The sequence below is a fragment of the Macrosteles quadrilineatus genome, unplaced genomic scaffold (assembly GCF_028750875.1).
Source record: "Macrosteles quadrilineatus isolate MER2022 unplaced genomic scaffold, UCM_ALF_1.0 Scaffold_8__2_contigs__length_117827958, whole genome shotgun sequence".
In the NCBI taxonomy this organism is placed as follows: Eukaryota; Metazoa; Arthropoda; class Insecta; order Hemiptera; family Cicadellidae; genus Macrosteles; species Macrosteles quadrilineatus.
In genome coordinates, this window is record NW_026542601.1 from 41200655 (window position 1) to 41216036 (window position 15382).

At 33.5% G+C, this 15382-nt stretch overlaps 1 protein-coding gene across 1 annotated transcript in view; it reads right to left on the reverse strand.

Annotated features, from left to right (window-relative positions):
- LOC129001408 (uncharacterized) overlaps positions 1–15382 on the reverse strand; it is a 238255-nt gene that overhangs the window by 65108 nt on the left and 157765 nt on the right. Inside the window, exon 27 of the mRNA XM_054428664.1 lies at positions 12965–13359. Within this exon, the coding sequence (XP_054284639.1) occupies positions 12965–13359 (395 nt within the window). The remainder of the gene's footprint in view (positions 1–12964; positions 13360–15382) is intronic.

Below are 15382 nucleotides of genomic sequence, written 5' to 3' on the forward strand. Positions count from 1 at the left end.
TATGTCATTTGATTTAGAAATAAAAGAACACTGTGTACTGCTTAGTTTTATGATATTTCCTTGGTTTAAAATTAATCAGTGGTGTGGCAAAACACAAATAATAAATGTATCAAATAAAGTAAATGTGAACTGAAAGCTAGATAAAATAAGAGTATTTTGTATTACTATTGATAATAATTAAATATAGTTACACATATACAACAGATTTTAGAAAACAAAAATCAACGACGTACAATTTAGTTATTGATGATATTCTTTAGTTTGATTAAAGCATAGGTTTAGCAAAACACAATAACTCAATTTACCTAAATATACATTTAAAAACAATGTGATGTGCAAGTTATGTTAAGTTAATCCAACACATGTTAAGCAGTTATAATTTATTTAAAGTAGCCTCCAAATTCATACAAAACATCTATACATTGTAATTTTCATACTGTTTCCATGAAAACATATCAATAACATTATTTTCATAACTTAGACGCTTTAAAAAATCCAAAGCAGAGCCGGAGTTGATACAGCAACGGTTATAGAATCTTTTTTTTCTATAATCATTGACAATAGTTTTTGAATAAATAATCCACGATAAAAGGTTAGATTAAAATAAACCTACCTCATAGTTATGGAAAATATTATATTTAATTTCTTTGTATCAGCTGTCTGAAATTGTGAAATATGCAGTTTAGCAGTTCTTCTTGTTTACATTTAAATGTCAAAGCAAATGTATACAAACATTGTTAGTGTTCTAATCGCAGCCATGGAGACCAATCAATATTTACTTTTAAAATGTTCACCTCAGTACATTTTAAGCCAAAGGGGCAAAGCCTACGGTCAGTATCAAAATGTGAATAATCCTATAAGGGTCCTTGGTATGGTAGCTATGTTTTCGTAAAATTTAAGCCCAGTTGGTTCAGTAGTTTTTGTACCTATTAGTAACACACATACAGACAGACACCATTAGATTTTTATATAATAGTATAGATTAAAACAATTTTTAAATTATTTTTTTATATATTCGCAAATAAAAAATAATAACTATTATTATTTATAGGTTTAAAAAAAATCTTGTAATTGCAGCGCTGGTTGAAATTTATAAAAAAAAACACTAACATTTTACCTAAGCGATATCCTTTTACCATAGATAAAAGGAGTACAGACACAGATACCCCACGCAATGCTAAAATGTGTTAACAATTTTCGCCCAAAAACCGACTAGATCATAGGTGGCGCTAGTCTCGAAACCGAATACTAAGGACTAGTAAGCGCGGTTTCCATGTCGTGCAACTCAGTCGGTCGACCTGGCCGACTCAGCCGGCTGGGAGAGATTCCCTCGCCTCGCACCCGCCACAGGCTATACGACGCTACTTACAGTACAGTATACGGTCAAGGATTCATAGTCAATGATACGGTGCACGAACACTTCACTCTGCGGCCTAGAGCTTAAATGAAATTAGTTTTCTTCTCATAGCTAAATAATTTAGAAAAGTGTAGCCGTTGTGTGATAAACATGAGATTATTAAGTGAATTATTGTATGTTTGCAATTTATAATTTAACATTGAATATACTTTTGTAAACATGCAGAATAAGTAATTTACTATGTCACAAAAAATCAATACTATACTAACTGAAATACATAACAAGTTATAGAAAATCTTATCTGTACTATTTTACTAGGAATTAAGTGAATGGACTGTTTTATGTCATAACTCAAACTCAACTAACTCTATTTACCTTTCTACAAACATAGAATAACAAATAAACATATGATAATAATTAATAGAAATTAACAGGTGTTATGAAATAAACTGTTCTCACAACATCCTCCCTTTTAAGTTTGAAAGTTCTTCAACCAGCTTGGTTTGTGTATATTTCTCTTTGGACGGTTGTATGGTTCTGTTTGATGTGTATTTGCTGACAAATTTTGTTCACTGTTTTCCTCTCTTAAATAAGGGGCAAGTTTGAGGTGGAATCGATTTCTTCTCACATTCCTCTTATCAGTTTCAACAATGTATGAACGAGGGCTGTCCAGGATTTTCACAATTTTGCCATGTCTTCTAAGGTCCACAATCCAAACTGGGTCTCCTATATGAAGAGGATTGAGAGTGTGCACTTTGTGCCTTCTATCATAGTTGTGTTTGTACTTCTCACGATATGTTTCTTCTCTCCCTTTAAGATCCTTTAGATCTGGTTTTCCACAAAGCAAATGTCCTGTCTGAGGCAATGTGCTCCGTAATCGCCTGTTCATAAGAAGCTGAGAGGGACTGAACCCATTCCAGAGGGGTGTCGTTCGATAGGCTAGAAGCACCAAATAAGGGTCTTCCACATTTTTCTTTAGAATCATTTTGGCGATTTTCACTGCCGCTTCAGCCTCTCCATTGCTTTGGGAAAATTTTGGGCTACTTGTTATATGCTTGAAGCCATAAACTTTGGAAAATGTCTTGAAATCTGAATGTTCAAGGACTTGAAATTGAGACCCACAGTCAGACCTAATTTCTTCTGGAATGCCGTGTCGACAGAAAAAGGCTTTGCATCTCATTATTACTTCTCGTGATGTTAATAACTCTAATTCAGCTATCTCAAAATATCTGGAGTAATAATCTGTCACAGTCAAAAACCAAACCCCTTCAAGTTTGAACAAATCCATCGCAAGTGTTTTCCATGGCCTGTCAGGGAATTGTGTGGGAAGCAATGGTTCATGACTGTTCCTTGAATGTTTAATACAAGTAGGGCATGATTTCACCATACTTTCAATGGCTGAAGAAATTCCTGGCCACCAGACTGACTCTTTTGCACGTAAACGACACTTGGTGATTCCAAAATGACCTTCATGTACTCTTTGAAGTGCCCAAGACTGCAGAGCTGGCGGAATTACAAGTCTTGAACCTCGTAGTATCATCTCATTATCAACACTTAGCTCATCCTTAACTGAATTATACGGTTTTAGGTCATCTCGTAATGATGTCTTAGAAGGCCAACCTTGGATGATTATTTTTTTCAGTTCACGTAAAGTCGGATCTTTATTTTGTTCCTCCAATACTTTAGCAACTATGCAGTCGTTTATATCGATGGACGACAAAACCATTTGAACAAACGCTTGAGTTTCTTCTTCTAACTCACGGTCATCAGTACCTGAAAATGGGAGAGGTGCTCTTGAAAGAGCATCAGGAACTAGAAGCTGCTTTCCAGGAATATAATTAATTGAAAAATCATATCTCATGAGACGCAATCGAATTCTTTGAATTCTTGGAGACAATTCATCAAGATGTTTGGATTTCAAAATTTGAAGTAGTGGTTTGTGATCTGTTTGTATTGTTATTCTCTTGCCAATAATAAATTCTTGAAACTTTTCACATGCCCAAGCAACAGCTGTAGCCTCCCTCTCGATGTTTGCATAGTTTTTTTCAGAAGGTAGAAGGCTTCGGGATGCAAATGATACTGGTCGTATGGAACCATCATCTTGAACTTGAGAAAGAGTTGATCCTAGTCCTTGAAGCGAGGCATCACAGGAGATAATTGTTTCCCGATTTACATCGTAAATGGCTAGGCAAGGAGAGTTAGTCAAAATGAGTTTTATTTCATCAAATGCCTTCGCCTGCTCAGGACCCCATATCCATGGAACGTTAGCTTGAAGTAGTGAATTCATTGGGGCCAAAATCTTAGCTTTGTCAGGAATAAACTTACCAAGAAAGTTTACCATCCCATTGAACCTTTGAAGTTCTTTTACGTTTTTTGGGCAGTCCATTTTGAGAATGGCGGAAACCTTTTCCTTATCAACAGAAATTCCATCGGATGAGAGGAAATGCCCGAGGAATTTAATACTTGACTTCCCAAACTCAGTTTTGTCTTTGTTAAGTGTCATTCCTACATTTTTAAGCTTTTCAAGTACTTGCCGAACAACTGTATCATGTTCTTCTTTCGTTTTGCCCCAAATCAGAATATCGTCCATATGGACTGCGACATTTGACTGGTTGTCTAAGATTTTGTTCAGGCATTTCTGAAAATGTTCAGGTGCTGATGTGATTCCAAATGGAAGTTTGAGAAATTTAAAACGTCCAAAGGGGGTAAGGAAAGTAGTTAGATCCTGGGAATTTACATTTAAGGGGACTTGCCAAAAACCACTGTTTGCATCAAGTTTTGAAAACCATTTTGCTCCTGAGATTGAGCTGAGAGACGTTTCAATTTTGGGAATCGGATGATAAGACCGCTGGATGGGTTCATTCAACTTTGTTAAGTCAACACATATGCGGACATCTCCATTAGATTTAGGCACTACTACCATTGCTGAGCACCATTCAGTAGCATGCTCAACTGGTGTGATTACATTATTTTGTACCATACTTTCTAGTTCTTTTTTCACTTGACACATTAGGGGTAAAGGTCCTAGGAGTGGTTATTGCGTATGGCTTTGCACCATCCTTAAGTGCTATTGTGTAGGGATCAGGAATGACGCCCAGACCACTAAACATTTCATGGTATTCGGTAAAAAAGTCACTGTCTACCTTTGCAACTGAATTAACAAAAGTTAAAATTTTCAAGTCCTGTATTGCTGGACGACCAAGCAAGGGTGTTATGAGTCCCTTCACTACGTATACAATGTGATTTATTTTAACATCTCTGTATTGGATATTAGCTCTAACACAACCTACAGTTTCTAATTTTGTTCTACCAGCCCCAAACAACTCAACTAGAGTCGGCTGGATCCTACTTGGATCAACTATGCCAGGGGGAATTACTGTTACATCTGCCCCTGAATCAATTTTAAATGTTTGTGGTTTTCCCTCAAATACTAATTCTAGTTTCCAGGGCTTACATTTTGACCCATCCCCAAGTGTACCTATGAATACTTTATTATTTGAAGGTCCAAGTTCACTTACTTCATTTTCATCAGTTACTTCCTGTGCTTCTTTAGATCTGCAGACCTTCGAAAAGTGACCAATCTTTTTGCATAAGTTACATGTTGCGCTTTTTGCTGGACACGTGCTTCTTGGATGGGACGGTTTATAACCACACCAGATACATTGCGCTGGGTATTCTTGTTTCTTTTGACGAAACCTATATCCTTGATTTTGGTTTGAACTCGATGACGTAGTTGCTTCAATTTGAACTTTTTTCTCATCACATAAATCTGCCTTCTCTTTCTTTACGTTATCTGCATGTCTTATAACTGTAATGGCCTTGTCTAAATTCATCTCGGGATCTAGCAACAAGCGATCACTAAGTTTCTCATCATTTAAACCCAGTATTAGTACCATCAACACCATTTCATCATTAAGTGAACCCCAGTCACAGGTTCTAGCCAAGGAATGGAGACTAACTATAAACTCTTCAACTGTTTCATTAATTTTTTGTTGTCTCTTCAAAAACTTTGCTCTTTCAAAAATTAAGTTTCTCCGTGGAATAAAATGTTTGTCAAATAAATCTAAGACTTCTTCAAATGTTAGCGTTGATTCGGTTGCTAAATTAAAAGATGCAAAAATCCCATCAGCTTTCTCACCTAATGTGTATATAAGAGTGTTGATTTGTTTGTTCTCAGACTCTTCAGATAGCCCAGATGCTGACCGATATCTTTGAAATCTTGTTTTCCATCTTGGCCAATCTACTGGTACAAAGGAGAAACTAGCTGGAGGTTGAATAACTGAATGAGTGTTTGATACAATGATTGACTTCTTAGCTGAATTGTTGTATTCATTTTCTCTGCTTCTTTCATTTTCATTATCTTCATAGTCAGATTGTTTCCTTCTTGGATTTCTCTTCTGAGGCATAGCTCTAAACCGCTGCCACCATGTACTATTTTACTAGGAATTAAGTGAATGGACTGTTTTATGTCATAACTCAAACTCAACTAACTCTATTTACCTTTCTACAAACATAGAATAACAAATAAACATATGATAATAATTAATAGAAATTAACAGGTGTTATGAAATAAACTGTTCTCACAACATTATCTATATATGATTCAGTTTTAAAAATATTTGTACAACTAAATCTAGAGTTCTACTGGACCGATTGTATTAATTAATGGGTCGTTAGAAAGCTTAATTCAAGTATATTTACAAATAATTATGAAAGTTTGCTTTTATTATGATTTATGATGAAAAATCTTTAAAAAACATGTTTTCCATAAGAAAAACATTGAAAACGGTGTTTTTCACACTTTTTATTTGGGTGAGACTTTCGGCTGCCTTTTTTGAGTGTTTCCAGAAGTGTATGGTATCAATTTGTAGGAAATTTTATTCTCTTTCAGAAAATAACCTCCAACTTTAGTCGATTTCATTACCGTTAAAAAGCTATTTGCAATAATTTATTTTTGTAAAAAAATACAACCGACTTCAAACGCTCTAAAAAAAATGAAATAATTTAAATAAAGTAAACTTTTGTATTAGGCAAGCTCACGTATTTCAAGTCGGCGCGGCTCTATGATGATTTTTGATACAAAATTGAAAGAGGGTGTCCATATTGCAGGTGACTTTCTATAACTAAAGGTGTTAATCTGCATGTCTTTTTGATAGTTATGCGTTAAGTGTTATTTTTATTACCGTAATCAGAGATCGGCATTATAGTGGTATTAACGAGTATCTTTAAAAAGATTATAACGCATTTAAATGTTTCTAACTTGGAAAAGTAACGTTTTAATGCTAAACTAGCTTCTTTTCCCTATCATAATATCAAACTAAATTATTTTCCTATTCATATAGAACATTTGTGTGTGTTATTTTCATAATGCATTTATTCCGAAGTAAACATAAAATACAAGAAAATATTTCCTTTAATATATAAACAAAACAGTTCAGTATGTTTTTTTTATATATTTATGTTATTCATCTACAATTTATTGATTTTCAAAATACACACACGATATTTAATTTCAATCATATTTGCAGTTTGAGCCACGCCGACTTGAAATACGCGAGCTTGCCTAATACAAAAGTTTACTTTATTTAAATTATTTCATTCTTTTTAGAGCGTTTGAAGTCGGTTGTATTTTTTTACAAAAATAAATTATTGCATGATTTTTAGTGACTGTATAATTTTTTATATATTAATTACTTGACGTTTTTTGATAAGCAAAACTGTTTGAAACAATCAAAAGTTCCACAGAACAATCATCATTTTAAAACTGCTTGAGTCACCTGTTCAGGTTACATAATCAATGGGTATAAAAATAAACATTTTTAGATATTCCTTAAGAAAGAAAGAGTTGTCCATTACATTAGGCCTAATGAAAAACTAACTGTCTTTTCCAGATACATTGAAATGTAAGACATCATCGTTTCCTGCAATCGGTGTACTTCTACATTATAAAAAGAAATACAGTAATGTCTCAAGCCTTTTGGAACAATATGAAAGTTATTCCTCAGCTACCAGCACTAAAAATCTCTCAAAAGTGGAAAATTGATCGTTAACACATATAGTACCTTTGGAAAATATTATATGAAAGATTATGGTTCAGCTAAAAGTGGTGTAAGCCATGTAGGTGGTTTTGTTTGATCAAGATATAGCCTAGTCGAAATTGCAAATCATCTTCCTCTAGGACTTTCCGAAGCAAGCATAAAAGTGATATGATATAGTAACTGGGTAATGAATATCAATAAACATTCCACATCTGCAAATGCATGTTTAGTAATTAAAATATTTAACACTTTTAAGACAATTGACGATTATGCACTGTCACACTTCTTAGGTCGTGTAAGGAATAATTGCATTTTAATTTATATTTAGACCTGTTTTACGAATGCTTTGGTTTTCACAATACACCTTTATTTGTCAATATCATACAGCTATTCACTGAAACATATATGTTTTTGTAAGTCAGAATATGCAATACTAAAAATAGAATTACTGTATACACAAATCAGGTCAAACGTTAAAATACATTTTTTATAGTAACCAAAACAAAATGCATTTTTCTCAATGATTTTCATTTAGGCTCCATGGCAAAAAATAGTTTATTGATCAATATGAAGCAACTGTTTCATGAAGAATTGTCTGGAGCTTCATTTAAATGGTTTCAACTAACAGCTGTAGGAATGTTATTATTATTTATTGCCTTCTCTGCACAAATGTAAACAATCTGCACAAATGTAAACAAAATAAATGTTGAATATTTAAGGTTTTCCGAATTTTTCACCAAAACAAATATTATACTTAAACATAATATATAAGGTACCGAATAGAAACTCTCCTGGTTATTTTGGTGGTGGAACCACACTGATCGGTAAAAGAATCACAGAGAAATTGGTGAACATACATAGAAAAAAAAAACATCGCCACAAACAAATTGAGAACCTCCTCCTTTTGTTGGTAGTGGGGAAGTCGGTTAAAAAAATAAGCAAACTTCGAATTTATAGTTATGAGAAAATACTGAGTTAGGGATATTATTGTTAAACTTTACAACTAAATCTAGGCTTCTACTAGACCAATTTTGTTAATTAATGGGTCATTGGAAAGCCCAACTCATGTAGATTTGCGAATAATTATGAAAGTGTGATTTTATTCAATCTTTGTGTTAAAAAAGTAAAAATAGCATAAATACATTCAAAACTGCTTTTTTCAAGTTTATGTTTTCAAGTTTCTATTTGTAGCTACATAACCAATGGGTGTTATGTACACCCAAACCAGAATCTTTTGGCTGCCTTTATTAAGCATTTTCAAGAAATGCATAGTAATTATTTGTAGTAAAGTTTATTCTCTTTAGTATATCACACCCACTTTGGTTGATTTCCCCTTCATTTAAAAGTTATTGGCAATAATCTAAGTGATATCCTAATTTATGGTGGTGAGAAAATACTGAATTAGATATATTTTTGAACTTTGTACAACTTAATCTAGACTTCTACCGGACCGATTTTGTTACTTAATGGGTCGTTGGAAAGACTATCAGAATATCTCTATTCTCTATCAGAATATCACCTTCAACTTATGGTGGATTTCCTAACCATTTCAATGTCATTTGCAAAAACGTTAAGCAACTCCAAATTTATAATGGTGAGAAAATACTTAACTAAAGATTTTGTTGTTAAACTTTGTACAATTAGATCTACAGTTCTACTGAACCGATTTTATTAATCAATAGGTCATTGGAAAGCCTAATTCGTTTAGATTAACTACGTGAACCCCGTCTAAGTCTGACAGTTGCTGTTGAGGCTGCAATCAAGACCGTTTGACTATCGATGATAAATAACTCCATAAAAAAGGTTGTTCTTGATTTAGCAGTGTGCTTTAGATACGTCCGATCTTAATAATCAATAATTCAAATAGAAGCTGGTATTTCACTGAAGGTTCTTAGGTGAAAACAAATAGAATAACTTTATTAGAATTGAGTAAATATATCTAAAACTAAATTCCATATCCAAGATATAATTAAATTTATGTTTTCTGATTGAGAGATACAGTATATTAACTTCCCTGATTAAAACTATCAATATCTCAATTGATAGCCATTGAAGTATTTTTAAGACCAAGTTATATAAAGTAATTTAAATAAATTTTGATTTACGTATCATTGGTTGATAAGTACTAAAATTATTATAATTATTGTTGATTCGTGATTCAGCAGTGTGCTTTAAGTAGGATTATTAAGATCGGAATCTTAATAATCAATATATCAAAGGAAAGCTGGCATTATTTCACTAAAAGTTTTTAGACCAAAACATACAGGGTAATGCAATTAGAACTGCTAGAATACAGCTTTAATTAAAGTAAAAAAAAAATCAAATTTATTATTTTTGACCACCACCGCACTGCTGTACACTTTCTTCTTCAGTTCTCTCATTTAGTAATTGAAACATCGACATGGAGAGAACGACTACGACAGTTCGTAGTAACAGAAAGTGGAAGAATTCGTATAAGAAGAAAAAGGACATACGAATTTTCAGATTTCCTAAACACCTCTCTCTTAAAAATGTCGAGTTTTATTATTTAAAATAAAAACTCAGTTAATAATATGAAAGTACAAAATTTTAATGGAATTAAATATGTTAAAGGTTTCACGTTGTTTACTTTGTTGTTTGTAAATAGACCTACTGCAGTTTAATAGTTACTAGAGGTCGTCCAGTGGTCGAAACTCGACCAAAAATATGTAATGTACAGACTCTCTATTTTCACCCCACACTGTAAATAAAACATGTGATTGGAGTTTCTTCCATTTGTTTTGATTTTCTGTTTATATTTAGTTGTTATTTCGTCACCAGCATGGCAACAGATTTAATTTTTTCAAAATTTTAAACTCATTTTTTGTGCTTATTTTTGAGCCTATTTTAATTTATAAAGGTATTCTGCACATCTACAGGAAAATATCTTTCCAAGTGTATGCGTAGATTTTCCCTGCGATGTACACGAGCTGAGCAAAAAGGTTTTAAAGAAACACGCTTGCCTATTAATATATTTGTGCAACCAGTGAGAAAAGTGAGCAATTGACTCACTCGAGAGAAATCCTGAGAGAAAAACGAGCCGTAGGCGAGTGAGAAATGGTTTCTCGAGTGAGGCAATTGTACTTTGAACTCGAGTTGCACATTATACTTTTCCTACAGTTACCATAAAACAAATAAATTGGTGAAGAAACATAACCTATTTTTACACAGAAGTGAACTTTTAATATAACATTTAACGTGAAGTGACAAATACAACAGTACAACAGCTGACCAGCTGATTTACAGCCAGTGCTGCCAACGTATTTCGCGCGCATACGACGTTGTCTGCATGTTACGCGCTCACTATTTCGTGCCTTCACGTTGCAAATCTGGATTGAGACAAAGTAATTCACTGATGAGCGAATTGGCCACTTTGATTTCTCAAATCAGTGAGAGAACATGTACATTGTTAGGTAACTGTAGGAAAAAATTATTGCGTGTTCAATTCTTAGTTATTTTACTTGTCATTATGTTTTTATTAAAGTATTTTTACGTCATTAATTTTACAATTATTTTCTTTGTTGATATTATATTAATTATAACTAATATCCTGTAAATAAGTAATCTATACTTATTTAATACGCAAGCAGGATTTTTGTGACAATTACTCCTCCGAAACTACTGAACCGATTGACATGTTTTTGGTGTCATTGTAAAGAGCGTAACGTGAAGTTGTGCAGGAAACTTTCTTTTTAGGTAAATAATTAGAGAGTGAGGCCCTGGGGCCCTTTAAAGTTTCGTATTTATCCATAAGATTAACATGGGAAACAAAATTTGTTATGAAACTCCAGCTGTTGTCAGAAATTAAAAGTGAAATATTTATTTATGGTATCCATGGTAACAAAGAACAAACCCACAAAATTTAAAAATGTAAACAATCAGAACTAACTGTCAAATTAATTTTGATTTCAAAATTCCACACAGCTGGTCCAAATATATTAAATACTGCATGATTATTAGAACAGGAACTGTATGGATCATAAACATAAATAAAATATGCCACTCGCCCGAATGTAAACATTTAACATTGATTAAATGGAACTACTGTCAAACTATATGTTAATGTCATTAGTATGGGATTCTTTCAGTTACGTCATTTGTTGACCGAGTCTGTCCAATATTTTTTAGCTGCTATTTTACATTTACAACAATATTTTACAGGAAATAATTGCTAGATAAACTCATGGATATAAGTAATAATTCAGATTCTACAATCATTGCTGTTATTAAAACTGTGCATCCGCAGCAAACCAATATTTCCATTTACCTGGCTTAATTTCTACAAACATATTCCCTGAAAATGGTCATTGTTTCCTACATAAATAACAATAAGTTAATTTTAATATGAGTACCTAGGTTTGCTGCTACAGGGAAGGTAGGTGTGTTTTTGTTGAAATGTGGACAGCTTAGTATGATTGTTATTGGTTTGCAAATTCTAATTGCTCGAATTCGAGCAACATGTACACTAGTCTATATAATTAATACGCTACATGAAACTTTGTCGGTTGAACTCCTCCGCCATTTCTTAACCGATTTTATCCATTGACGTCTCTTAGCGTGTCGCGTAGATTTGCAAACTGGCCTTACATTTTTGAAAAAAATCCCTTGGGCTCTGCCCCAGTGGCTTTGAAAGTTCCCACGTTATCCTTATGAAGAACATAATTGTTTACATTTTGATCAGCTGTATAATTTAATTGCTGTTATTTATTTTTAAATTCAATGAAACGCATTGCTTATTTACTATTTGAGTTTGTATAAACATAACCCCCAAGACGGATCGTGTTAATATATGGTTGTATCTTAAATTTGTGTATTTATCGTTTTTTTGTGTCGCTATGACGGATCGTGTTAGCATTATTGTAACTTAAATTTGTGCATTTATCGTTGTTTTCTTTAGCTATAATTTGTAAAATTGTTGTTTTTTTCTTTTAAATGCCTCCGACATGACGACAACGAAACATAGAGTCGGCACCTGACCCTGGACAATCTCAACTATAAGTTACAAATGCGCCCTAACAGTACCCCAAAACGACTTTTCGTTCTCAATTGGCCCTCTATCAATGACCTGTGTTGCCTGTACAGCGAGGCATTTTGAGAAGGAGAAAACCGGCAGGAATGATTTAGGTTTATCAATAATGAAGACAAAAATGGTCTGAGCTACACACCGGTAATCTTTAGTTGACTCTTTTAAATTAATGGTAAGTATGACTGTTATTCGTTTTAAAATAACTCCTGTAATACTTTGCAATTGCTCGAATTCGAGCAACATGTATACTAGTACAAATTAAGCTGTTTCAATGCGTGTACAGATTCTAGGTTATTTTTATGTAAATACTGGCTGCCGTACCCGTGCCTCGCAACGGAGATGTCACTTTAGATCTGTCTACTTCTTTTAATCTATGCTTTTACTATGGTCTAACAGATCACATTTCAACCTCCAACAGTTTATATCCACTTCAGCACGAATAGGATTGTAAGTTAATACAAAACTTAACTAAGTTATGTGTATCTTTTCTTCCCAAAAAAACTAAAATAATTGAGTTTTATTTACCTCAATCCATTTCACATTCTCTGCGGGTTTGTCATAGAATGCCGGTACGATGTCGTTGGATCGCACACCCAAATGGACTTTGTAGACACACCAAGGATGTTCCAGTTTCAAACGTCTGCCGTTTTGAGGGGACACCGGTAAGGTTGCCCCTACCATCATCAGATTCACGTCTCGATGTTCGAAAAGAAAAATGGAATTCACATCCTTAGAATACGAACAATCTAATCCTTTAATAGATATTATAAATCGGGTTTTTTGCTTTATGACCAATATATGTTCCTTTCCTTCACTTTTATAGCAATATATATTATAGCCATTTTGCTCACTGATGTATCTGGCGACTAGTTTATCTTTCTGTACTGCTAACTTGTTTTCTTCTACGTATATATCAGCAGCTGAAACAGCATGATAACCGTTAGGTACTGAAAAAGAGTCAACAATCGGTGTTAAGTCTCAAAGATTGTAAGACTGTTTTTTGTTCGAAGTGGAAATAGAGTTAACGTAATGCAAATATTACACACATACATAACAAGAAGCATCCTTATATACAGGGTGTCCATAAAAAACGTTTCAGAACTTTGGGAATGAATCCTCATACAAAAAGGAAGAAAAAAGTTCATGTGAAGGTATGTCCGAAAATGCATATTTACCCTGTTATCCGCCATTTTGTTTTTGTACAAAAATATTTTTATCTGTGAAAAAAATAATATTTTTTTCATCTGATGATTAAGAAATTCGGTTACCATGTCAACATACACAAGACCTATTATAGAAAAATTAATAAAGTTGTTCCGATTGTAAATTTTAAAATGGCGGCCGTTTGAATTTTTATAGCTTAAATAACTCAAAAACGGCTAATTTTATGAAACAAATGTCAATAATACTTTTTAGAATTTTTAATTCCCTATCAAACGATACCAAGATCAAAAAGGTCGGACGAAAGACAACTGAAATTAAAGGTTTTTTAGCTGTAAGACAAGGCCAAAGGGTTCCCCAACAAACTTTGCCTTATTTTTACACAAAAAACGTTAGGCCTATATTTCAGTTATCTTTAGTCCGATCTTTTTATCTTGGTATCGTTTGATAGGGAATAGAAAATGCTAAGAAAAGTATTCCTGACTTTGTTTTCATAAAATTTGCCGTTTTCGAATTATTTAAGTTATAAAAAATCAAACGGCCGCCATATTAAAATTTACAGTCGGAACAACTTGATTATTTTTTCTGTAATAGGTCTTGTGTACGTTAACATGGTTACTAAATTTCATAATCATCGAATGAAAAACTTCACAGATAAAAATATTTTTGTATAAAAAACAAAATGGCGGATAACTGGGTGAATATGCATTTTCCTACAGTCACCCGACAAAGTGTGCTTCCTTGTACTGTTTATAGTACAGAATGCTGCTAATTGCTGCATATTTATACTTTGCCGTACGGTTTATACTTTGTCGTACGGTTTATACTTTGCCGCACATCAGGATTCCAACGAAACAACACAAAACAGCGTGGTTCTATTATGCACGTAATCCGTGTACGCTTGGAAATAGGTTGGCAACACATAAGGATAAAAATACTATGAGCAGCTGATTGACTATTATAACTACGATATAACCTGTCATTTCGTGTTTATATAGTTTCGGTATTTCTGCACTTTCTAGACTTTTCTTTCAAACGTTTTTAAAACATTCCTACGATCTTAATACACAAAAAATACCTTTAAAGCATTTTTTAGGCGCGGAAACCACTTCAAATTACAAAAACATACGGAACTATATTCTCAAAACGTGGAGCACATTTCTTGCCGAGGAAAAATAGCGGAGTGATACGGACCGGGTACTACTTTCTCTAGGGTACCTATTTGTGTTTCCAGCTGAACCTAAAAAAGTGTTATATAGTGTTTAAAAGACTAATTATTTATATGCTTTATAGTGACTGTAGGAAAAATATAATGTGTAACACGAGTGCAAAAGGCCTGCTGCACTCGAGATCATTCCACACTCGCCTGCGGCTCGTGCGTAAACATTGCTCTCGTGTGCAGCAAAGTGCCACTTTCCCCACTAGTTTACACAAATAACTATTTCGGACATACCTTCACATTTACTTTTTTCTTCCTTTTAGTATGAGGATTCATTTCTTAAAGTCCTGAAACGTTTTTTATGGACACCCTGTATAATTCTGTAAGACAAAATTTTTACTAGAAAATTGTGGACGTCTGGTAAGTTGCAGAAAAGTGGGAGAGGTCTGAAATTAAATTTCCTTACTCCAGGGACTCGGGAAAAATAGCAGAATTCCCATAAAGTTACCAGAAAACGAGATAAAACGTAAAATTTTCTCCACAAGAATAGCATTAGAAGCCATATACTGCTGATTTTTGTTTACTTCAATACAGCTGATCGTGATCTATCATCAAGCCAGTAC